Source organism: Notolepis coatsorum, assembly GCF_963971535.1.
Source record: "Notolepis coatsorum genome assembly, chromosome: 18".
In the NCBI taxonomy this organism is placed as follows: Eukaryota; Metazoa; Chordata; class Actinopteri; order Aulopiformes; family Paralepididae; genus Notolepis; species Notolepis coatsorum.
The window spans coordinates 81,216,808-81,244,100 of NC_140182.1; the positions used below are offsets into that span (position 1 = coordinate 81,216,808).

Consider the following 27,293-nt stretch of genomic DNA (forward strand, 5'->3'; position numbering starts at 1 on the left):
CTCTCTCTCTCTCTGTGTTTCTCTCTCTCTCTTTCTGTCTCTTTCTCTCTCTCTGTGTTTCTGTCTCTCTCTCTCTCTCCTCTGTGTTTATCCGTCTCTCTCTCTCTCTCTGTCTATCTCTCTCTCTCTCTCTCTCTCTCTCTCTCTCTCTGGCTCTCTCTCTCTGTGTGTCTCTCACTGTCTTGGTCTGTCTCTCCCTCTCTGTCTCTCTCTCTTTCCCACACACACACACACACACACACACCCATGCACACACACGCATACACACAAAGTCATTATCACACCATGGGCGCTCTATTTCCCTAGCAACGCAACCGTCACAAGTTGTCAGTGGCAACGGAAAAGGGCAAAGAGAAGAGGGGTCTCTAAACTTGTGATCTATGAGGGTCAGGGGTCAAACGTCCCCCAATGGGATTCATTTGTTTCCCCCCCTTCCTCCTCCCCCTCGCACCCCTCCCCCTCGCACCCCCCCCCCTCCAACCACCTCCTCCCCCTCCTCCTCCATGCCTCTGTCTGATTCATTGTTTACCAGGTGACTCAAAGCACCAGCAGCATATCCTGTGTTCCAATGCAGGTGTATAAGTAGGTATATAGGAGTATATGCAGGTATATTCAGACAGATAAATATATATATTTAAAACGGGGTATATGGTACTGGACACTCTTTTGTTGAATTTTTTGTAGCGTGGTTTCTATAGTAGAGGTTAGGTCATGTGATGTGGGTCATGTGACATGTCATGTGACGTGGTGTGAGCTCCTCCCATGTGAGCTGTGTTTAGTCTCAGGTCTAGCATTTGTCTGGAGGCACTGGTGTGAACTAGCATAACTAGCTTGTTATGTGGAGTTGTCCTGGTGGAGGACCGCCAGACCCCCCGCTTAAACCAAACCTACGTGTGTGTGTGTGTGTGCGTGCGTGTAGTAACACAGTCAGCTGACACAGTGTGTGTTCACCCTCTATCCGCGAGTGTCCGGTACATTCTCTCTCTGCGTGTTGTCCTACGCCACGTCACACCCGCAGAGTGTCCGGTACATTCTCTCTCTGCGTGTTGTCCTACGCCACGTCACACCCGCAGAGTGTCCGGTACATTCTCTCTGCGTGTTGTCCTATGCCACCTCACACCCGGTTAATGTGTCACTTGGGTTGTTCATAAAAAAAAAATCTTTTTCGACTGTCCTTTCCCCCCGGCGATGCCTTGTATGGGAGCTCAAACTCAAAGTCCAGGAGTGCGTCGGAGGTAAATACATTCCCCTGAGGACAGAATGCAGAATTCACAGAGCGCAGCCCAGAGCCACAGCCAGGTACATTCATGTTTATTTTATGCCTGGCTATCGGTGAAGTCTCAGGTTGTTCCTGTAGTCTGTATGTAACCACACACACACCTTCCCTCCTCTCCTCTACATATCTCACTGTGAGTCGTGATCTTGCTTATCCTGCACAGTCGGAAGAAGTCTATGCATACGTGGTGGAACACGACAGTGGTATGGCGACCGCAGCTGAGTGAGAGAGGGGGCGGGGGGGGCACGTGAAGGCCTATGAAGTCATGCTCACTGGGGTGTTGAGATGAATCAGTGGAGCAGAGCACTGAGCCCTGACTCTTGAAAGACGGCACACAGTACAGTAAAACCACAGCTCACTGGGCTGTATTCTCTTAATGAAGAGTCCCAGAGACCTGGCTTTATATATACATGACTTATATATACTGTATATATCAGTTTCAAGTTTTGTTTTATTCGTCACACATAAGGTACATGTACATTACAGTGAAATGCTTGGTTCTGTATGACCCTCCTGAAATTGTGCTTCATACAGTAAAAAGTTAAAGAATAAAGACCAACTAAATGCAAAAGATGAGGTAAAAGATAATGCCAGTTAGGGTACAGACCCTCACTTGCACCTTGTGTATACCGTTTACTTTTCTCATATTTTTATATACAGAGTTATTTGTATATCAACGACAATAACACTATGTAACAAACCATCAAATACACTCACAGCACACACATCCACATGTACACACTCACTTTAAATAAACAACTCACTGTAGCACCCAAGAGATTTGCACTACAACTCATACCTCATTGCACCTTACCCCAATTCTTGCATTGTACTGTATATTTTATTGTAACTCAGTTACTTTTTCCCCTACTCTGCATTGTATATTGTATATAGGTATATTGAACACTTTTGTTTACACTTGTTTACGTACTTTTGACTTTCTATTTTATACTCATCTATTTTTATCTAGCACACTCTCAGGAGCAAAACAGAAAAAAGCATTTCATATAAAAGTATTCTGTATTTTTGTATGACAACTAATAAAGAAACTTGAACTTGAACATCAATTACTCTACACATTAATGCCTTGAATTGATGAAGATTAAAAAAAAAATCCTCTATGGCGAACATACAATCCAACAAGATAGGTTTGTCGTATATTACAGCGCGTGATCAGGCGTATTCTCCCCCCATAGCACTATTGCCTCCAAGTCAAATATAAAAAAGCAGCAGCATAATGCAACCATTGTACTCTGCCCTGCTCAAAATGCAGTAAATTGTAATGTTGACTAAATAGGAGGGAGAGAATCTGAAATATCAAGTTGACATTCATTCATTCAAACAAAATTCAAAATGTGTTGAGTAAAATTAAAGTGTGCACTGACCTTGGGTTTTCAACATTTACACAATTATTTGATTCAATGGTGGGTTCTGTTTTATTTCATGCTGCTGGAGTATGGGGTTTTGATGATGCACCTGAATGTAATGCTATCCAGAACCGTGCCATGAGATACTTCTTGGGAGTCCATAAATATACACCAAAAGGGGCTATATTGGTCAAACAAAAAGGTGAAATGGTTAGGTTATGGAACCGCCTGGTCCAGCTGCCAAATGACAGGGTGACAAAAAATATATTTAACTGGGACAGAGCACACGGTCATCCCTGGTTAACACTTTGAGTGCCACGGACGCGTTTTGTCGTTGGTTCATGCCGCCAGTTGAATGCCAGCAACGATATACAGCGTTTGTTTGTCGTATTTTTTTTTATTAGCGATTTTAATTCATATTTCATCAATCGAGCCTCACGCTAGTGCTGCAGACTCTCTGAGCTCCATTGGGAAAATACCGCCCCCTATCGTCTCTCCCTGTGTAACTGCACCCTATTGGATTAGAGTAGACTGATGAAGGGGGTAGGCCAGTTTCCTCATTTCACTTTTCCATCAAGCCAACTGAAGGATCCAAGTGATCGCCGAGCCGCAAAACAACGTGGAATACATATTTACAGTACCCAACACTGAATCAATAAATGCGATCGATATTTGGAATGGCGATCAGGAATTGGAATAATCTTTTTGGAGAACATCTGATCTGAGGTAAGCAATTTATTTTACCAGTCTTGGGGTAATCAGATCTGTTTTGACCTATAATATCAGCGTGTGCCCTGTGTGTGTGTGTGTGCGCGCGCTGATCAGGAAATGAGAGAATATATTTTTCAGACCGCTTATATAGCGTGCATAAGTACACATATACTATCGATAATCTAGCGTTTATTTGAAAACGATTCATAAATAGGTAGGTTTTTTGTGTATGCCAGAATATTCCAGTAAATGCCGTTTATCACATTTTCCTGAAAAACGAGGGCTTTTCAAAATGCGATTTAAAAATAAAAAAATATATATATATATCCGTTTCGACAATGTTGACTGCAAACAAGTCATTGATAAACAACGGGCAGATTAGACACATAGCCATAATTTAAGACAGAGATTATGCTTTCACAACGCTATCATTGAAGTGGGTGCTGGCATTCAACCACGTTTCACCATGTTAACAAGTGGCAACCAAAGTGTTAAGACTTAAGAGAGATGATTTTTTCTTCTGCTGACTTAAGTATGGTTTTTATGAACAATCTGCAATGTAAGGTTCACATAATAAAAACAAAATGATCAAGTGGAAGGTAGAGATATGGAAAAAACCTAAACTTAGAAAATATGTTGTGATTAAAAATGAGTATTTTACTGAACCTTATGTAATGTTAAACTTAAAGAGAAGGCGGAGGTCTCTATGTGCCCAGTTGAGGTCTGGCACCCTGCCATTGGCTGTAGAAGTGGGTAGATTCCAAGGTAAACCTGAGGAGGAGCGGTTGTGTGTTCTATGTGATCCCCATCCAAGACACCCCCCCCGCTCCCCAGATAAAGCATCACTCCTTGATTGATTGATTAAACTTAAAACAACAACTTAAAGAAAACTGACATTTAGCGGCTGGGTGGCGCAGCGGACATTGCGCTCGTCACCAACGCAGGAGACACCGGTATCGAATCCGGCTGTCAGCGTTGCCTCCGGCTTGGGCCGGCCGTCATACTGACTCAATTGGCAGAGTCAGCAGGAGGGGAGTCGATGGGTGGTAGTCTGGTCATTGTAAAACAGCGACTCCTACAGGTCGGTCAGGGCACCTGCACAGCAAAGACGGGGGCAGTGTGAGCCTCCTACACGTTACACCTCGCCAATGAGAGTCCGCGCTGGCAGGTGAAAAGAAGTGACAGGCTGCCTCCACATGTATCGGAGGGGACATGTGATGGGCTTCTATCCTCCCTTTGACCGGCCAGTGGGGGGCACATGCAAGCAACGATCAGGACAGGGGAGGGAGAATTGGCACGAGAGGAAAATTGGGATGGGAGGAAAAATAACAGAAAAAGGAGAAAAAGTAGGCAAAAAATTATAATAAACTGACATTTGCTCCAAACTGCTGTGAGGTCAGTTTTTCCATGTACGCTCATGCAGGAACATGAAGCGTGCCTGACCTCACGTCAGTTTTCCTGAACACGCTACTCGTGCTCTGAGAGTGAGTGTTTAACTGGAAACCATTTTGTTAGCAAGTTTTTTGCGTAAATCCATGTGTTTGGGAAGTACTGAGCACACGACTGGATAAAAAAGACTTTGATTATACTGCATTATGTGTTTGAGTTCATAAACAGTAGTTTTGCTGTTGTTAAACTTAATCTCTATTAACTTCAATTCATCAAGTATGGCTACCGTTTTCTGGATTCTAAGTTCACCATTGAGACATGCAAGAAAAAAAGATCTCCATGAATTCAAGGCATCACAGAGTGAGTAATTAATACACAAATATCAATTTGGGGTGAAGTATTCCTTTAAAGCTAGCTTAATCCATCCGATAGGCATCAGTTCGTCCGTGGTTTCACTTCTGATGCATCTTTGTCTTTGTGCTCGCAGAGCAGAGATGCTTGTTTTCAAGAAGTTTTTTTTTCTTCCCTATCCCTCTTTAAGCCAGATGGCTTCCGGCCAATTAGCCCATCCTTTTGGGGCGAGGTCCTTTTTACAGTGGCTGGATTCATAACTGTACAGCCCAGCGGGCAGCGGCCACAGTTTGTCTGCCTGTATGTTTGTCTGGCTGTGGCTCTTAATTCATCTGGTTTATAAAACCTCAGCTGTCCTTCCCCTTATCTACTCCAGTAGTTGTGATACCCAGCAGCTAAGCAGGTTGCGGGCAAGACCACCCGCATTTCATTGTATACTCGTATGCCGTGACAAATAAAACTCTTGACTTGACTTGACTTGACTTGACTTGACTTGACTTGACTTGACTTGACTTGACTTGACTTGACTTGTGTATCTAAAGAGAGTTAGTGTAGGTAGGGATGGGAATCGAAAACCGGAAGCCGGTTCCTAATTGTGCGATTCCTGGAATCGCATGCCTCCATGACTATCGATTCATCTTACATTTACATTTACATTTAGTCATTTAGCTGACGCTTTTATCCAAAGCGACTTACAAGTTCTGTACGACAGGTCATCAGGAAGGATACAACTCTATCAGCTGAGTAACAATATTCATCAAGTGTTGCGTGTTACAGTGTAGGTTAGTTTATTAGGACAAGTGCATGACAGTAAGGTTAGTTAGGGTTAGAATTATTATTATTTTTTTAATTTCAGATAATGGTTGAAGAAGTGCGTCTTTAGTCGACAGCGAAAGATTGGACGGGATTCGGCTGTCCTAACTGGGGTGGGTAGTTCATTCCACCATTGTGGGGCAAGGACTGAGAATAGGCGGCTTCTCTTTGATGCCCCTCCCGGAGCTTGGATAGGAGTAGGTCTAAGGCTCTTATCGCTGCCATGTTTTTCCGACAGTTGTGCATTTAAAAACAATAACGTTAGCGCCACGCATGCAGCCATAGCAGACTATTTAATTCCTTGGAGGCGGCTAGGTGGTGTAGTGGGCAAGGCACTCGCCACCAGTGTGGAGACGCTAGGATTCGCATGTTCGAATCCAGCTCTCCACATTGCTTTCAGTTTAGCTGGTCGTCCGCAGTAATACACATTGGCCGTATTACGGGGAGGGAAAGTGAAGGGTGGGGATCGGGCGTTGTGAACAAGCGACTCCTACAAGTCGGTTGGTGCGCCTGCGCAGTAGAATCAGGAAGTGTCGGGGGCAGCGTGAGCCTCCCACGCGTTACTCCTCGACACTGAGAGATCGAGCTGCGCAGGTGAAAAGATGCGACTGCTGTTACCTCAAGTACCGGAGGGGACTTGTGCTATGTATGACTTAGTCCACATTGCAGCCGGCTTGTGGGAGGCAAGAAACAGCGTTCGTGACAGGGGAGGGTTGAATTGGATGATACGAAATTGGGATGGGAGAAAATATAGAAAAATGGGAGAAAAAGTGGATCAAAAAAAGCAGACTATTTGATTCCTTAAGGGCTCGAAATTGCCTGGGTTTTGGTCGCATGCTCCCGAAATTCTCCCGCTGTTTGACTGTTTCTATGTGCAGTGAAAACTACTCCAATGCTTTGCAACCTAGTCATTCATTTAATTTGGGGTAAACTAGCCTTGCTAACGCTAGCTAACCTTGCTCATACACACACACAGAGAGAGAGAGAGAGAGAGAGGGAGAGAACAGCTGATCTGAGCTAGAAAGGGGGGGGGCGAGCAGGGAGGGAGCCGTCTCTCCTTGGGAGGAGCCCTTTCTGTGTGTGTGTGTGTGTTTGTTTGTTTTGTTTGTTTGTTTATTAACACAGTTAAACAGAAGTAAAAACAATACATAAGTTATAACGATTGTGAAGGAGAAGTTAGAAGCCTAGAGGCTTATCAAGAACTTCCCCTGTTTTATAAAATCAAACATACAAAAATACAAAAATATGCATATTATAAAATACCAGAATACATTAAAAGGATTTGTGTTAATACAACCATACATACACACAGTACATACATGCATATACTGTGTACATAATAATATATAACAACCCACCCACCTGCCTACAAACCTACCCACCCACATAACCAAATGCATACCTACATGTATGACCTATTATCTATCTATCTACTACTTTTGGATGAGAATTTTTTTGTAGTTTGCTTTAAAAATAAGCAGAGATGGAGATTTCCTCAGCATAGGATCAGCTGCATTCCAAATATTGGACCCTCTATACCTCACTGAGAACTGCCTAAGTGAAGTACCACAATAAGGTATATGCAGGTCCCTGGACTGACGTGTAGCATATGAATGAACATCTGAATTAAAAGAAGAAAAAAACTATTAAAACCATTTGGTAGATTGTGATCATGAATGCATTTGTACACAAATATACATATCTGTAAAGAATTAACCTCAGACACAGTCAGAATGTTTAGTTTCTTGAAAAGAGGAGCAGATGGTTCAAATCGATCTGAGAGGGTTGCCAGTCTAACAAATCTTTTTTGAAGTAAAATAATTTTTTGAAGATGAGATGAATGAGTGCTAGCCCATATTATGTTACAATAAGATATGTAAGGAAAGATAAGACTATAATACAGGATTAAAAAACAACTTCTATTTATCAATGAACACACCTTCCTAATTATACCTACTGACTTCATTGCTTTTTTACAAACATGATCAATGTGTTTTTTCCAATTGAGTTTATCATCAACTAGGATCCCTAAAAACGTTGTTGAAGTTACTTGTTTGATTTCGGTGTTACTGATTAGGTAATAGCTTTGCCTCCTTTTTCAAATAACTTTTACCTTTATTACAAAATACAATAAAATTCGATTTTTCTAGGGCGGCTACGTGACGTAGTGGGCAAGGCGCTCGCCACGAATGCGGAGACGCTGGGCTCGCCTGTTCGAGCCCAGCGCTCTACATTGCTTTCAGTTTAGCTGGTCGTTCATACTAATACACATTGGCCGTATTAGGGGGTGGGAAACTGATGGGTGGGGATCGGGCGTTGTGGACAGCGAATCCTACAGGTCGGTTGGTGCGCCTGCGCAGTAGAATCAGGAAGTGTCGGGGGCAGCGTGAGCCTCCCACGCGTTACTCCTCGCCACTGAGAGATCGAGCTGCGCAGGTGAAAAGATGCGACTGCTGTTACCTCAAGTACCGGAGGGGACTTGTGCTATGTATGACTTAGTCCACATTGCAGCCGGCTTGTGGGAGGCAAGAAACAGCGTTCGTGACAGGGTAGGGTTGAATTGGATGATACGAAATTGGGATGGGAGTAAATATAGAAAAAAAGGGAGAAAAAGTGGATAAAAAAAAATCGTTTTTTCTACATTTAACGATAGCTTATTAGTCTGGAACCAATCTGAGACACAAGATAAACCATAATTTGCTTCCCTAATTAATACTGCAAAATTCTCATGTGACATTATAATGTTGGTGTCATTAGCAAACAAGATCGAGAATACTCTAGGACAGGGGTGGCCAACCAGTCAGAGACTAAGAGCCACAAAAATTACTGTGGTACCACAAAGAGCCACACCATATACCAGCGTTTCTCAACCTTTTTTTTCAGTCACGGCACCCTTCATGTGTTTATAGGTCTCACCCTCTGGTCTCTGAAGTTGCTAATGTCTTTTTTATTTGGGCCTCACAGGGTTAAAAGTACCCTGTGAGACCCACGATTGCAAAATTACAAAATCACTTTTAGCCATTTAAAAAAATAATGTTTATTTAAAATGTTTTAAAGGGGAACTATTTTACTATTTCTTTCACTATTTGGGCACTTTTACACAATTCCTGTGAGTCTATGGAACACCTAGGTTTTTTTCAAAAAAAATAAATGCATTGTTTTGTATTTCTAATCAAGTACTCAAAAAACGCATTTTTCTACCTCAAGATCTTAAGCCATTTTGAGGCTGGGCTCCAACCACTGTGTGGCCTGGTGCCAATTGCCACATCAACTGCCACATTATTATGCAGCTGAGAAATCTCTGACATCACAGATATGCACATTTTCAGATGACTCAGTTCAGTGAGGGTGAATATTGTGAGAGGAGAATTGGAAGAATGCACCAATATGAGAATTAGAGACATAGATCCTATTAATATAAGTCCACATAGCTAAGAAACAATGGTAAACACTGAAAAAGGCCATTTATAAGATAGTTCCCCTTTAAGCACATGTATAGTCAATTGGTCCTGTTGTTCAGCCTCACAATGCTATTTGATAGTAAATGTGTTTATATGTCCCACCCTCTGGCCTCTGAAGTTGCTAATGTCTTTTTAATTTGGGCCTCACAGGGTTAACCTCTTAAGCCCGAGATATACAGTAAAAGTGTATATTTTCAGCATTACGTTTGTTTACCAATTATTTTAACTGTTATTAGTGAAATATAAGATTATAGAAATCTCAGGGCATTGAGTCGGAAACCGGCGCATATTGACAGGAGGAAGTGGCACATCCAAAAGTGAGTGTAGTCTTTTGAAGGAAGAGACTCAGGGCTTTCAAATTTCGAAAAACTACCCTACCCAGCTCACGCAAGCCCCTGTCAATCATCTGACTTCTGGATTTACTTTTTTATTTCTCTTATTTTTTGGGATTATCTCCCACAAACCTGAACGTTATTGCCATAAAACAGAACGCAGTTAGTTTCTCTACCTTTCTGTGAACGTCTTGCAAAAAACGGTGTTGCAATATGATGAAAAATGGTGGAGAAATTTACATTATAAAAAAGATGGCAGAATTCAGTACTGTATCTACAAAACCGTCTGTTTAATCATCTTCCCTTTATTCATTTGCTTAGATTTTTCAGGTCTGGTCAATTTTAGCATGGTGTTATTCACAGTCAAAGATAAAAAAAAATTTAAATAGAATTGATATTCTCCTTTGGTTCATTACAATTTACTCAAGCCTAGTAACAGACACACTATTTCTGACACTGATCCATATATGTCCCTAGATTCAGATACCAAGAACATGCAAATGGACCATTAAAAAAAATTGTAAATGTTTATTCTACGTCCTTATGGAATGAGTGACAAAAAAAATTAAAATAAAAAAAAATTCAAAAAAGGTTAAAAAAAGTAATTTTCTTTTTTCTTTTTTTATGGATGGAAGAGCTGCACATTGACGGGCAAAGAGCCGCATGCGGCTCGCGAGCCGCGGGTTGGCCACCCCTGCTCTAGGAGATACCCAAGCAAAATCATTTATATAAATCAAAAATAAAAGGGGGCCAAGTATAGAGCCCTGAGGAACCCCACAGACTAGCTTTGCCCTGTCAGAGTCATCGCCATTTATGGAAACAAACTGTTCCCTATTATAAAGATAGTCACTGAGCCATTTAATCACGTCGCCAGCCAAACCATACCTCTGAAGCTTTGATATGAGTATTTTATGGTCCACAGTATCAAATGCTTTGGATAGATCCAGAAATATACCAATTGAAAATTGCTTATTGTCTAGTGCATCTGTGATTCTATCTATAAACTGTAAGAGAGCCATGTACGTAGAGTGTTTTTGTCTGAAACCGCATTGATGTTCATATAATATATTATTGTCATTAAGATGTTTCAAAATTCTGGTATAAACCAGCTTCTCCAATATTTTAGATATGGACGGTAATAAGGAAATCGGACGGTAATTGGAAAATAAGGATGAGTCACCAGATTTAAACAGAGGTATAACTTTTGCCACTTTCAAGTCTCCTGGAACACCTGTTTCCAGGGAGAGTGAAAAAACGTGGTTCAATGGCTCAATTATTGAAGGTAATACCTCTTTAAGCAGACTACTTTTAATATTATCATAACCTGCTGCTGAGTTTTTTAAATTTAAAATAATATTTTGCATTTCTTCCGAGGTAGGTGGTTCAAATGTAGACATAGATGGGTACTGACCTTGAATCTTGTCAAGTGGACAGTTATTTGTGCTCTTAATATTTCTAGCCAAGGAAATTCCAATGTTTATAAAATAATTAATTATAATAATAATATATTGTATTTTTCTGACATGGGCGCTCAACAATAAATGACAATCAGAAATTTCAAGTTGCATGTTGTTATTCTAACCAGCTTAGTTCTGTTGCATTTCCAATTTATTTATTTAAATTATAAATTGATCAGGGATCGATAAGCAGAATCGATAATGGAATCGGATAGATAAAATCTTACCAATTCCCATCCCAAATAGTAGGGATTGGTGTGAGTAATCCCTACTCTCCATTTCAACTGAATTCCTTCATTTCCTCAAGGGGATCAATTAATTTAGGAATATCTTATCTTAATTTGATTACTTCTCTTGGTTACCACCAAATATGTCCACCAAAAGTGCCTGTTTGTGCCAATGAAACAGAAAACTCCCTTTGAAATCTCGCTATGAAATCCTGTGAGTTGTTGCAAGCTGGAAGCTGTGGAGCATGGATAGTACACTTAATGTTACTGCGGGAAGTTTGTTCGTTTAGCATTATCCAAAAGATTAAAAAAAAACAGTGATTCATGTTTGTGCATTTCCAAATTGTGCCAACGACATGTCGCTCACTTTGCATAGCGTTCATAGTATTTGTTCCATGACCAGAGAGACCTGCTGCAGACAGAGTGGAGGTAATGTAATTATTACAAATGGTAATTGACTGTTTTGACTGACAATACGCATTAAGCATTGGGCATATTGCTGTGCGTTGTTATTGTTACATAATAAAATCTGTAGTGCGTGTGTCTCCGTGCAATATCTTGTTATTGCTGCTGCCATGCGCTTTAAGATGCGTTCTAAAAATAAATGTCCCAAAACAATTGCTCGAGCACTACGAGTAATTCATGCGAGTACTCTAGGGATGGGCACGAGTAATGTTTTCCTAGTGTATAGTCTTCTGTTTGTTGTCGTCCTGTGTGTCATTCTGTGGAACTCAAGTGTCACCTGTAGGCTCCTTCCTGTACATCCCTTGTATTCGGCCGAATCAAATCTTTCCAACTCCTGCTCTTTCCAGTGACCGCCGGTGACCTTGAAGCGCCACACAGTGCACTGCGCAAACCCGCGTTGCCTGGGGTGGGGTGGGGAGGGCGCGGGGGTGGGGAGGGCGCCATGATCTGTCATGAAAGCGACGGAGGTTTCCACTCAGCCAAGTGGGAGAAACGCATTTAATGTAAAATTCTAAATGAATCAAAAGCAGATTAGTTCTCCCCCTCCCTCCCACCTCCTATAATCCTCTCCCCTCTCTTATCTCACCTCTCTCTCTCTCCTTCCTGTCCCCCCCCCGTCTCTCACCCTCTCTCCCAGCGCTCCTCACTCCCCTCTTGTTTATTGCATAAGAGGAGGTGGGAGAGCACCTAGCTAGCGGTTGCCAGCCCAGCCTTATCACATCACTCTCGGCACCTTTTCTTTTTTTAAAGGCGTTTTTATCAGCAGAACTGGCCGAGGGATCTTACATAAGATCACCTGATGGTGATCTCCCCACTGAACCATGCCTCACATTTGTACACCCGCACATGTCAGCACAACACACACACACACACACACACGCACGCATACACATGATGTACACACAGATGTACGCACACCCACACAGGCGCGGAGGCGCATGCACGCTTAAGTCCATTACATAACGCTATAGATTCATGTTCCTTGCGGTCGGTTTTCTCATGGGACTTCACATGCTCTGCTCTCTGTACTGCAGTTTTCTGCTCTAGAGAACTGATTACAAACTAAATGATACGAGACGTGCACATGCGCAGTTTTTGCGCATGCACGCTCAGGACCTCTCCCAGTTGTCGGTAATTATGACCGTGAGTCCTCCCTATATGAGTAATGTCAGGATCGATCTAGGCCTTTGCAGTTGTTGCCCCAAAGCTGTGGAATGGCATCTCCCTCAACATAAGGTGCGCTCCCTCCCTGTCTGCCTTTAAATCCAGGCTAAAAACCTACCTGTTTACCCAGCAGGCCTTTTAGCGTTTAAACCGGGGTTTTAATTTTTTGCCTGGATAGTTTGATCTCACACCTACCCTGTTTTATGTTGTGTATTTTTCTATTTCTTGTTTTTGAATCCTACTTGTTGTTATATTTGTTGTGTTTGTATAGCTTTTTTTTTTTTTTTTTTTTTTTTAATGTGTTTTAATTTGTTTTATTATAGTGCCATTCATATGTACATAGGGCGCAAGTTCGGTTTCAACATTGGGGCGGACACTTTAAGCGGTGGACCTCCCTCCAGAAATTTCTTCTCCACTGGTGTACTTTTATGCACCAATTTGTGACTTTTCTGCATGAATTTATGGTGGAAATGTCTTTATTTATGTAAAGGAAAAGACAACATTCAGGTACCCGCTGACACAAATATAATGGAATAAAATGCAGTATGGCTCTTAGCTATATATTTTTGAGGGGGACAAATTGACCTCTTCTCAAACCTACGCCTATGTACAGCACTTTAGTGCATCTACAGTTGTTTTAAATGTGCTTTAGAAATTAAACATACTCACTAATGTATTCATGGAGTGGCAGAGAGTCTAAAGTGCCTGGTGCTGTTCATATTAGTATGTAATTGACCTATCTCAAGCCCGCCCTCTTTTTCTAGAGGGAAAAAGTCAGAATTCAGAAAAGTCAGAATTCACTCTTGGACCGTTTCCCACCGACAGGATGATTAATGGTTGACACGTGCATCTCTGGCTCAACTTCCCCCAAGTCTGCTTTCATGTTGTTCCAATATGACTCCATGATGCTCCCTTTGAGTTTCAAGTTTTGTTTTATTTGTCACATATACAGTAAGGTACATGTACATTACAGTGAAATGCTTGGTTCTGTATGAGCCTCCTGAGATATTGCTTCATACAGTAAAATAAAAAAGTAAAAAGAATAAAGAAAAAACACTAGAAAATATACAATAATACAAAACAAGAAATGTACTAAATGAGGTAGAGGTAATGCAAATCTTTTAGGAATAAATAGATTAAATATGGTGAAATACGTGTTTAAAGTTAATGTGAATGTATATCTGTGTATATTTATGTATATGAATGTATTTATATGTGTAAATGGTCTTTGTCTTTGACTTAGACAGTCTCTTCTCGCTCTTTTTCTTCCTCTCTCCCTCCTCTTCTCATCCTCTCTCTCCTCTCCCTCTCTCTCTCTCCACCTCTCCCTCTCCTTCTCACCCGCTCTCCTCTCTTTTCATCCAGTCTCTCTCTTTCTCTCCCTCTCTCTCCACCTCTCTCTCTCCACCTCTCCCTCTCTCCTCTATCTCTCTCCCCACCTCTCCCTCCTCCTCCCTTCTCTCCTTCTCTCTCTCCTTCTCACCCGCTCTCCTCTCTTTTTGTCCCATCTCACTCTCCTTCTCTCCCTCTCTCTCGCCACCTCTCCATCTCCCCCTCTCTCCATCTCTTCCTCTCTCTCTCCACCTCTCTCTTCCTCTCTCCACCTCTCCCTCTCTCTCTCCACCACTCTCTCTCCACCTCTCCCTCTCTCTCTCCACCTCCCTCCCTCTCTCTCTCCACCTCCCCTCTCTCTCCACCTCCCGCTCCCTCTCTTTCTCCACCTCCCGCTCCCTCTCTTTCTCCACCTCCCCCCTCTCTCCACCTCTTCCTCTCTCTCCACCTCTCTCTCCCCACCTCTCCCTTTCTCTTCACCTCTCCCTCTCTCTCTCCACCTATTCCTCTCTCTCCACCTCCCCCCTCTCTATCCACCTCTCCTTTATTCCGATCTCACTTTTAAATAGTGCCAGATAAAGGGCAACTATCGAATAACGGATATTTGGTTGTTATATTATCGTGTATATTATAATAATAATATTATATTGTTTGTGTATACTATTCTAATGTGGTGTTGCCAGACATCCTGCTGTGCAGGTACTTTACTGTATCTTTTATATTGTGTATAGTTTGGAATCAGTTGTGTTGTGTCATGTCTGTATGTATGTGTCTGTAGTGGGTGTAAGCCCAAGACAAATTTCCCAGCTGATGGGACAATAAAGTGACTCTTGACCCTCTCTCTCCGCCTCCTCCCCTCTCTCCACCTCTTCCTCTCTCTCTCTCTCTCTCTCTCTCTCTCTCTCTCTCTCTCCACCTCTTCCTCTCTCTCTCTCTCTCTCTCTCTCTCTCTCTCTCTCTCTCTCTCTCTCTCTCTCTCTCTCTCTCTCTCCACCTCTCCCTCTCTCCAGGAGAAGAACTTGGACTGGTTTCCTCGCATGCGCGCCATGTCCCTGGTGAGCAGCGAGGGGGACAGCGAGCAGAACGAGATGCGCTCCCTGCAGGAGAAGCTGGACTGCACCGTCACGCTGGTGGTGCAGCTCTCCGGCCAGCTGTCCGAGCTCAAGGACCAGGTATCACCGTCACATTTATGGCCGAGGATGTTTGCACAGTGCGCATGGAATTTATTTTCGGTGTGTGGGTGCATATGGTAAACATGGAGGGAGAAAGTAAGAGTAGAATTGTAAACAAGTACTACAGTCAAAAGATATTAATAGGAATCAAATATATATATATATAAAAAAAAAAGTATTTACAAGAATAAAAAATTCTATATACTGTATATGTCTGTGTGTGTATATATATATATATATATATATATATATATATATATATATATATATATACTAGGGGTGTAACGGTACGTGTATTCGTCCCGCGAATTTACGGTACGGCCGTCACGGTGCGGTACGTGCAGCTATACGACGAATACGCCCCACAGCGCACACATGCGAGTCGCACATGCAGGCACTCCGTGCGAGAACAGCGCACGTGGCCAGGCACACCGAGTCAGACTTCAGAGCGGCGAAAGTGCACGGAGAAAGGCACATACATTGGAACAGCTGCAGGGTCATTACAATTTTACAGTTTTCTTTCGTTTTCTTGTTCGCCCAATAACGTTAACGCGCCAACAAACACATCAACATTCTCCCCCGCCGGACTCACAGGCACAGCTCATCAAATAAAAAAAAGAAACATACTTTTCCGGACAGATCATCTGAGCTCCTCTCCAGTTGAACTGTCTGCTACTGTGTTTAAATCAAAATAATCCTCTGCCATTGTTGTAAGTAACATGTCATCTGTTCTCTAGTATTCAGTCTCGTCGTGAAGTTAAATTCTCTCTAGAAGTGAAACTGAAAATGATCAAGGATAAATTGTTAAAGGGGCAGTAGGCAAGTGGATGCCTGAACACAGAATGACACCAGTATCACTGACTACCACGGCAAGCCTATAGAAAATTATTCTATTTAATAATAATAATAATAATAATTATCATAAATATAATATAAATTAAAAAAAAATTAAATTAATATATTTTTGTTATATTAACCCATTCTCTGCCGGGCTTATATCCATCCTAAACCATCCTCTGCCAGCGCTATTTGTCTATGGAGATGTTCACCTTCTTTGCAGGGCTATAACTTTTTTAATTGTATTGCTAAATTGACATTACTATGGCCCATTCAACATCAATTATCTATCGTTCAGGATGTAGGAATGTTTTTACTTTTTCATTCACACATTCATACTAAAATACTGTCTAGAGTATAAATATGTTTTTATCGTTTTCTGCTGTATTTCATAGAACGTGAGATATAGGCATAAATGCATATATAAGATTATCAAATGCAGATTGATACCGATCAACGTTATATAAAAAATTTCAACTGTACATGGTCCTAAACATCATGACTGGTCATCTGCGGGTGAACGGAGGGGGGGGGGGGGTCGTTTATAATTCAATGGCCGACGTTAAATGAGTCATGTAGTATGGGTGATATATTGATCAGAGCAGTTTGTATCGAAAATGGTAAAGAAAAACGCTGAAACTCACCCCAGTCTCCTCGTAGCGTTGGGTGATGAGAGTGGTGCAAAAAGATCGCTATTATGGGATGTTGATCGATGCGATCCATTTCCGGGTTGTATATTACTAATGCATGTCCAAATCATGTTGATTATTGAGTTATGGCAAAGATCAATATCCACGGTGTCTGTATTGAGCCCCGGGACGATAAGCGAGTGGCTGGACGAAAATACGGGACGGACCAAGCACTTCCGGCCACTTCCGGTTTGGCAACTCGTCGATCGGCCACGAGGTGGCGGTATTGAAGCGTTGCAGAGTTGTGATGGCCCAGACAGCATCACCCAAGACTCCGTGAGTGAAATATGAATACGATGACGAAAATATGAAATATTGATCTCAAAGACGCCTAACGGCGTCATTGGCAGACAACGCATGGCGGAGAAAGCCACCTTAACACGTCATTGGCGAGCAATGGGTTAATAATAATTATTATAAATATTTTTTTTCTGTTGTACCGAACCGTGACCCCAATACCGAGGTACGTACCGAACCGTGGCTTCTGTGTACCGTTACACCCCTAATATATACAATAAAAATATTTACAAGAATAAAAAATATAAATATACAAAATAAATATATATATATATAATATATCATATAATTTATTCACTTTACAGAAAAATCTTTGTCCAGGCCTGTGCAAGACATTGATCAGGGAATGTGCAAGGGTCAACAGATGTGGAGACCGTCCGTTACTGTTACTTGTAGTGTCTATGATGGGGGAGGGGGGGGGTTGTCGACGAGGCCAGCTGCAGATGGGGAGAAGCTGTTCTTGTGGACGGTGAGGTTCTGGTTCCGACTCCCCCCCCCCCCCCCCCCCCCCCCCGCACCCTCCTGCCAGAGAGAGGAGCCTTTAAGAAAATGTGTGACCGGGGTGCGAGGGGTCGACCACAGTCTCACCTGCGTGCCTTAGGGCCCCGGGGGCGTATGTACGGGTCTTGGAGCGATAGCAGATTGCAGCCCGTCACCTCCTCAGTGGAGCGGATGATGCCTGCCTCCTCACACTGGGTGTCGTGGCTACGGCGTGCCAAGCACAGTGGGCGGTCTGAACTCCCAGCCAAATGGAGAGTGTTGCAAGAGGGGAGGAAGTTGCTCCAGAGAGTCTATCAATCCATCTCTCAGTAAAGCCTCTCGCCAAGCCTTTTGCAAAGAGGTCTGATGAAAATCATATTTGCAATATTCGGGCCCATGGGAGCCTCTTGAGTTATGAGACTCTGAGTTCAGATGACGTTCGAACGGTGCTCCTCGCGCCCCCCCCAGTTTGATTGGTTTGACTTATGCAGGGTATCTGCGGGGTATTAAAAAGTATTATATTCATAATTCTCAATTTAAGGCTTTAACCTCTTTATTTTCAAACGTATTCAAGTATAAACATCATAACCATGTCACAACAGCATTTATAATGTATATTATCATCAATACGTTAGTTTAGGAATAGGTTAACCTCTTCCACCTGGAGTCTATTTTCTGAAAATCCGCCTAAAATAAATGGAAAAGTAAATGGAATATTGCATATTATTGGTATCTAGAGACATCTATGGACCTCAGTGAATGTTTTCCCAGTGTCAGAAATATTGTCTATTACTAGGCTTGCTTAAATTGTGATGAAACAAAGGAGAATAGGAATTATGATTTTTTTTCTTTGACAGTGAATAACACCATGCTAATAATGACCAAACATTAAAAACTGCCACTGATCTCATTCAGTACCTTCTTGAGATCATGTGTACAAAAGATCTAAGGAAATGAATAAAGGGAAGATGATTAAACAAAAGGTTCTGTAGATACAGTATCCCCCCCCCCCCGAAAAACAACCGCTGGCTCCCAGCTCACATGGAGGAGTCTGCATCAACAACGGCCTCATTCAGTGGCCGTCCGTTCACGTGTCCATTGGGATTAATAACACAAGCGTAGTGTCCAGGGCCCCTCTGATGTTCCCGTAGCCTCAGTATAAACATGAGTGACACATCGGGGGAATAACATGTCAGTCTTGAGAGTGCGGCCTCCGGCTGCCGGGATGACTAGTTGTACTGCTGCAGTGTGACTGATCAGGCCTCATCACCTGCCTTGGCCACATGTGATCCCGGTCACAGGCCTCTCCTTGTTCCTCTTCTCCCCTCAGATGTGTGAAAACAGCTCTCACTGATTCAGTGAATCTCTCTGGCTTCGGTGACTCCCATAAACAACAACAGTCGACCCCTGGCGCGCTGTAAACAGTTCTCGAACATTAACGCACCGCGCTCACTTGCCAGCGGCAGACAGGCCGGTGCTTTATAGCGGCGGAATCGATCGGGCCGGTGCCGCGCGGGGCCCCTAATGCGCTCTCTGGCTCCGGAGTCACAGGGACAGAGGGCCCTGAGAGCTCAATCATAGTCCAGACCGTACCGTGCCGCGAACCGAGGGACTGAGAGGGTGTAGCCACTGACCTCAGTACAGTGGGCCGCGCCGCTCGATAGTTCTGTCCCCCGCATACCTGTATGGATCGGCATGCACACTGCTCGGAGGTGATTGGTGGATGGAAGAGCTGGCACGCCTGGACTATGAACTATGTCCCCTTGTCAGTCCGTGTAGCGTATGCGCCCCGTGCTGCTGGGACCGCGCAAGAGCCTTTACCTGGCAGGTATCTCACCCAATGTGACTGTGAAGGCGTTTCTGCAGGTCTCCTCTCAAATTGCACCCTCTGCCCAACTCAGCTGGGGGGGGGGGGGGGGGGGGGGTGTGTAAGTCTGTATATAAGATAAGATGATATATTCCTTTATTGAAATTCAGGCATCATGGCAGGAGGGGAGGGGAGGTACAGGTATGGGCAGGGTAATAGTAGAAAGACATAAATATAGGCAATAAAATAAAATCTGAATATATAAATATTAGAACAGTGTAAACAATATAATTAACTCTGAATATGAAAATGAGAAAAACAACTGTGTAAACAAAGGTGCAGATGAGGGTCTGTATGGGTGTGTTTTTGGGAGGTGTGGTGGGTCTAGTAAAAGGCCCCTACAGATGACCACCAGCGAAATCACTCTGCCACCAAACACTGCGTTCAAATAATTTCAACAGTCACGAGAACACAGCTGTACCTAAAAAAATAAATAAAAAGCTACTTCTAAACGATCGCGTTAAAAAAAAAGCGATGGTGGAGAAATGAATGCTCTCTCTGTGTTGTTTAACACCGCGTCCAAACTGACCACGGTCTTTGCGGGAAAAGGTTTTTGTTGTTGTTTGTGCTCCTAAATCGATTGGCGCAGAGCCTTTTCGGGGGGAACAGTGGTGGTCTTTCATCGATGTGTTGTTTTTCCCCCCCCCGAGTTAATCTAATCTACCCCGCCCGACATTACCTGGCAGGGAAAGGATTACATTACACGGCGAATAGCATTGAATGATTGCCTTCTTGCAGCTCATGCACCTCCTTGACCTGCGCCCAACCCTGTGGTGAGCAAAGAGCAGGATTCTTATCATCCGAAGGCCCCTTGAGGAGGCACTATTTCTCCCCCTACGTACCGGAGAAGCTGCAGACAAAACTGGGAGCCGTCGCTGGCCCTCTGTGACCTCGCCTTCACTGGAACCACTTCACAGAATCCAGTCGGTTCAAATGAAATGAGTCTTAGCCGAGTAGTTCAGATTGTATTATGTAACAAGTACAATGGAATTCTTACTCTCCGTTTGCTCCACAATATAAAGGAATAAAAAAGAGCAATTGACAATTAACAGAATAAGAAAAGCAGTTTATGTATATACTTTCCGCGGTATGTGCAATAACACAACAAGTACAACTAAGTGAGTAAATAAATTTAAATAAGTACACATTCGACAAAAAAGTTAAATAACACACTAATACTCAAAAGAAAATTGGCAAATCCTGCGGAGCTCCTGGAGACATGTCTGCTCTCTTCAGTAGTGTAGTCTGCATGGACTACAATGCATAACAAATTACATATATCACGCCAGTTAGGGTACCTAATGTATATTGCACCTGTGTATACTGTATACTTTACTTACTCATAGTATATATTTAGATTCTAGTGTTTATTGTAACCATATTTATGTAATGTATAATATAACTAATGGGGCATACAGACCCTCACCTGCACCTTTGATCACACTGCCTACTTGCTCATATGCGTATATTCAGAGTTAATTATATTGTTTACACTGCCTATTTTTACTTTTCTACTGTACTACAATTGTATTACCTGTATTGTGTCTTCTACTATTATCCTGCCCATACCTGTACCTCCCCGCCCCCCTCCCCCATGTTGCTATGATGCCTGAATTTCCCCAAGGGGGTCAATAAAGGAGTATCTTATCTTATCAATCGTCTCACACACACACCGTTATTGGTGTCGGGTTCGATGTGAAGCATGCGCTCTGCGGTGCAGAGGTCTGAGCGGAGTAGTGCGCCCCTCGCTGCCGGCAACCTCTTCCCAGGGTCCTCGGAGACCCCGTCACAGGCCTTCCATCAAATCAATAGAGCCGTTACAAGGCTATTAGTACGACCGTGGAGGGCGATGCATCATCTCTGAGTGTTGAGCTTGTCGTTTCTATTGTGATGACGGTTTGTTTAATAAAATCCCTGGAAGATTTGATGAACATAATAAACCCGACTCGGTTGTCGGAGGCTCGGGGTGGTGGGTTGCAGGTGGCTGATGAAACAAGGCCTGCTTTGTCGGTCTTTGTTGTTGTTTTTTCATAAACTGTAGCTACCGATTATTTACTATGTTACTGCACATTGTCCAGCTCTATTATTGTGCGTACTAGGTTTTTAGTAGGCATGGGATTAATATTATTCTGATTCATATGGGGCAAACAGTCATAAAATCAAATGGGACCACTTAATAACAGCTGTAGTAGTAACAGCTGTACACCTATTTAATAACAGCTGTACACCCACTTAACTCATTCAGGGGCCGAGGATATTCCTCATCCTGTTCTAGATAGGCTAAGTTTCAAGTTCAAGTTTCAAGTTTCTTTATTAGTTGTCATACAAAAAATACAGAATACTTTTATATAAAATGCTTCTTTCTGTTTTGCTCCAGAGATTGTGCTAGATAAAAATAGATAAGTATAAAATAAGTATAATAAGTATAAAATAGAAGTCAAGTACGTAGACAAAAGTGTTCAATATACATATATACAATATTCAATGCAGTGTAGAAAAGTAACTGAGTTACAATACAATATACAGTACAATGCAGAAATGGGATGAGGTACAATTTAGGTACAATTTACAGTAAGGTATGAGTTGTAGTGGAAATTCTTTACCAATAAATATAAAGTGTGTTGAGTGTCTAAAGTGGGTTCTGCAGTGAGTTGTTTGTTTAAAGTGAGTGTGTGCGTGTGTGCTGCGAGTGTATTTGATGGTTTGTGTTACATAGTGTTATTGTTCATAGTGTTATTGTTCATTTAGCATCCTGATGGCCTTGGGATAGAAGCTTCTTCTGAGTCTCTCTGTGCTTGCCATGAGACTCCGGTATCGCTTGCCTGACCGCAGCAGTTCAAAGAGGCAGTTGTTTGGGTGGCTGGAGTCTTTGATTATTCTCTTAGCCTTCCCCATGCAACGCTTGTTGTAAATGTCTTGGATAGTGGGAAGCCCACCTCCAATTGTGCGTTCGGCTGAACGGGCCACTCTCTGTAATCTGCTACGGTCTTGTGCAGTGCTATTCCCGAACCAGGAGGTGATATTGCCTGTCAGGATGCTTTCTATTGTGCATGAGTAGAAGTTCTTAATACTTTGAGTGCCAACGAAGAGATATCTCGTTTGTTCATGCCGACCGTTCAGTGCCAACGACGAGAGATATATATATATATTTTTTTTATTAGCGATTTTTATTCATATTTCATCAATCTAGCCTCACGTTACCACTGCAAACTCTCTCTGAGCTCCATTGGGAAAATACCGCCCCCTATCGTCTCTCCCTGTGGTACTGCACCCCTTTGGAATGGATTGAATGAAACGCATGGGGAAAAGAAAATCCTGCTTCCACATTTTACTTCTCAGGCAAGTCACCCGAGACGATCGGATTCATTGTGGAGCCTCAGAACAGAACAGCGTGGAATCGGTGTTTCGACCAGCCAGTGTTGGATCAATAAACGCGATCGATATTTGGAATGGCGATCAGGAATTGGAATAATCTTTTTGGAGAACATCTGATCTGAGGTAAGGAATCTATTTTACCAGTCTTAGGATAATCAGAGCTTTTTTCACAGAGATATCAACGTGTGCCCTATGTGTGTGTGTGTGTGCGATCAGGAAATAAGAGAATCGGTTTTTCAGCCCGCTTCTATAGCGTGCATAAGTACACATATACTATCGATAATCTAGTGTTTATTTGAAAACGATTCATAAATAGGCAGAAAAATGACAACGTTTTTTGTGTATTCCAGAATATTCCAGTAAAGGGCGTTTATCACAGAATCTTTCAATCAATCAATCAAAATGGTATAAAACAGAAATGAACCGATTAAAAGAAAAAAATTAAATAAAATAAAAATCCGTTTCGACAATGTTGACTGCAAACAAGTCATTGATAAGCGACGGCCATATTATACACATAGCCACAATTTAAGATGTAGTTTATGCATTCGCAAATATGAACGGAAAGTGTTAAGGATCTTTTGACTCACGTTGAACCTCCTTAGGCGCCTAAGGAAGTAGAGGCGTTGTCGTGCTTTCTTCACTACACTGTCAATGTGTGTGGTCCATGTCAAGTCCTCGGATATGTGGACTCCGAGGTACTTAAAACTGTTCACTCTCTCGACTGGTGCCCCGTCGATGCTGAGGGGGCTGTAGTCCCTGACCCCCGACCTCCTAAAGTCCACAATCATCTCTTTTGTTTTGCTGACGTTCAGGGAGAGGCTGTTCTCCTGGCACCATCCCGCCAGAACCTCTACCTCTTCCAGGTAGGCCCTCTCATCGTTTGCAGAGATCAGGCCTACCACTACTGTGTCATCAAATTTGATGATTGTGTTGTTGTTCCGCTGTGCCACACAGCCACGCTGTTAAAGATAGGAGTCTGTCACCTTGTTTGTAGAGCTATAACTATATTCTATATTATAGCTATGGATACAATACTATGGTCATTTGACAGTGACTTTCTTCCGGTCAAGATGCAAAAAAGAATAAATATTTTCATGAATACGTTCGCGCGCTATTCCGTGGTGAATATGAATATAATTTCGGAATTATCCAGGCTAATTCCTGGGAGGCTGGCTATAGGGCGCAATGTGTATTCTACTAAATCCATTGGCGTTTCGTCCCTGGACACGCTATTATTTTCAAATCAAATGCATATGATAGATATTATGTTTCATCATGAATGCATGAAAGGGGTGGGGTCGTTTCTGATGAATTGATTGCCAATAACGGCATTCGTTATTACCACAACACACGCTGATCAGGGGGATGGGTATGAAAACCTTGCACGATCAAGTTGAAATTGACGTCAGATTGTCCTTACCTGTGGTCGGTGGTATTCCAAAAATAATATTCCAATTATTTGATCGCCATCTGGTCCATCCTATGCCCATCTGGTCCACGACATAACCCACCACAACATATGGATCGTGGGTCCCGAAAACGATTCAATGAGATCGAGTGAAGCCCTAGGTTTCCCATTACTAGAAAAGTCCGTCCGGAGACATTTGAGTGTTACACCCGGTCTGGAACAGGGTTTACTGCACTCTCGATACTGCCTACTAGCAGGATCTGGCCGGTACCTTCAGAGTCCCAGTATGCCTTTTAACGGCAACATACAGGTCCCTGACATTGAATAGGATATTAAAATCGGAAAAAAAGGGAAAACGTTAACCGTTGGCGCCCAATAATGTATATATACGTGAATGGCCCCGAAAGTGTTAACGGTTGGTGCCCAATAACGCATATAAACGTTGTTGGCCGAGAAAGAGTTAATAACAGCTGTATAGCCACTTAATAACAGCTGTACAGCCACTTAATAACCGCTGTACAGCCACTTAATAGCAGCGTCTCTGGACATAATGTGAATATTACGAGTTGCTACAGTGAAATGTCATAGGTCACCCCGGACTGACCGTTTCTTTTCTCCCTCTGACCCCTTCACAGATGACAGAGCAGAGGAAGAATAAACAGAGGCTTGGCTTCCTGGGGCCTCCTCAGGCCAACCACCACCTCCCTGCCCACTGAAGGGGCCCCCTGCCCAGACAGACCAGCGGCTGGAGGATTACAGCTGCAAACACACACACACACACACACACACATAACGGAACCTCAAACCGCGAGAAAAGTATTCAGACTTAAACCCACAATTACTGGTCTTGTGAGAGGCCATCAACCCACACACAGATTGTTTTTTAAGCAGTGCTTTTTCTCGAGACAAACCGTGCCTTAGATCCTCAGCAAGGGAATGGAAAAACACCCTCACTCACATGAAGACAAGTGGTGTGTCTCTCTCTAGGACACAAGATACACAGGACCTTAAACCTCCTCATATTAATATTATTATTGGACCTGCCCTGTGAATGAGTTACCAGGTACCACACACACTTGCCAATGTTGTGTTGGTATGCCAGGCATGAGGAAGAGAGAGGTTAACGGTTAAGTATCGACCCTGTGTGTATGTATGTGTGTGCGTGTGTGGGGGAGATACAGTACCAAGCCATTGCACAGAGGTAGACTGTTGGAGGTCGGGATCCTACTTTCTCGTATTAACCGATTGGACTCCTAGAGGTGTGCGTCTCGTAACATGAAGTATTCTCTGGACAAACTTTTAGATTTATACAGGATTTTATGTGACAAACGGAAAAACATAACTGGAGTATTATCATCTCACCATGGAAAATGTAAATAGATGTATTTTTGTCTTGCTGCCTTGCTCATTAACATGTGCCTACGTCGTGGTTGTTGACAGAGAATCCGTGTTCTCTAGCCTGCACTTTTTTTAGAAAGAGTTAACTTCAGAACTGGAAGTATTGATTGGTCAGGGACATTATGTTTGCCTCCTCTCTGGTCGTCCTCTATGATAATGCAATCGCAAAACACCGTCGTATGTGCCTTTCTACAGAATTGTACATAAGTATACAAATAACAAATACGTGTTTTAAGATTATCTGATTACCTGTGTGGAACTTACTTGAAAGGCCCTGTGTGTCTAAAAACCCTATTTTGGTACAGAATGTAGTGCTGACTGGAGATGGTGCACTTGCTTACGGTTCCTGTAAGCAGTGTATGAAATATATACGCTTGGTGAATCGACTAATACTGTAACATTTACTCATTCCGCCCATGTCTTCTATTGTTTATTTTTTGTTGTCGTTTATTTTTTTACCATTCTCGTTTGAACTTTTACAGTGTGAATCCATCTCACCAGTTTTATGTTGTCCGAAAGTATGTTTTAATAATCTTGCACGACCACATAGCAGATCATGAGTACACGCACATGATGAGGGGAGACGCCCCCTTTGACACTTTCCTTTATAAAGATGATGTATTTTATGTTGTCAGATGATGTATTGTAATAAACTTATAACAAGATACGACACGGTGTTTATGAGTCAGTTTGGCTGTCTGGGGGAGTGTTCACCACGGTTAATATAGCTGGGATTGAATCCATGTGTTACGTGCACACAAGCACACACACACTCAGACAGACAGACAGACAGACGGACACACATACAGCATAATCACACTACAGTGAGTGCCCCTATGAAGAACAGGCACAGGCAGACAGACTGAGCATATAATCGCAATACAGTGCCCCCATGAAGAATGCACGCACACACATACACACACTCTCATGGGCACACATAGACTCCGACAGAGACAGACAAGCACACACACACATCATATAATCACACTACAGCTCTCATGACGAAAGCACGCACACACACATTGCACACTCGCTCTCACCGGCACACTCAGACAGACAGGCACACAGAATATAATCGCACTACAGCGCTCCCATGAAGAACGCACACACTCACACAAGCTCACACACAGCATAGAAGCACACACTACAGTGCCCCTGTGAAGAAAACACATGCCTATAGGGCCTATATGAGGAAACCTCTCCCTCCTCTTAATACACCCAGGTCTGAAAGCCAGCCAGACAGTCGGGCCAGGTCACATTCCTGCTCCTGGTACCGCGGTCATCATCACATGACGTATTGGTCTGATCACCAGCGAGCATTCTGCTGACCTCATCCGGACTCCTTGCTGCACCTGATTAACAGCTGATTAACGAGTCAGCGGAACAAGCAGGCAGTGGACTCTGGACCTCTCAGTGTTTTAT

At 42.9% G+C, this 27,293-nt stretch overlaps 1 protein-coding gene across 2 annotated transcripts in view; it reads left to right on the plus strand.

The window, feature by feature from the left end:
• The window catches only part of itpr2 (inositol 1,4,5-trisphosphate receptor, type 2), a 286,031-nt gene extending 259,508 nt beyond the window's left edge, over positions 1–26,523 (plus strand). For both annotated transcript variants that reach the window (XM_084334286.1, XM_084334287.1), the window contains exons 56-57: positions 15,356–15,517; positions 25,109–26,523. In XM_084334286.1, coding sequence (XP_084190412.1) covers positions 15,356–15,517; positions 25,109–25,189 — 243 coding nt within the window. In that variant the 3' untranslated portion in view covers positions 25,190–26,523. The remainder of the gene's footprint in view (positions 1–15,355; positions 15,518–25,108) is intronic.
• The last annotated feature ends 770 nt before the right edge of the window (positions 26,524–27,293 follow it).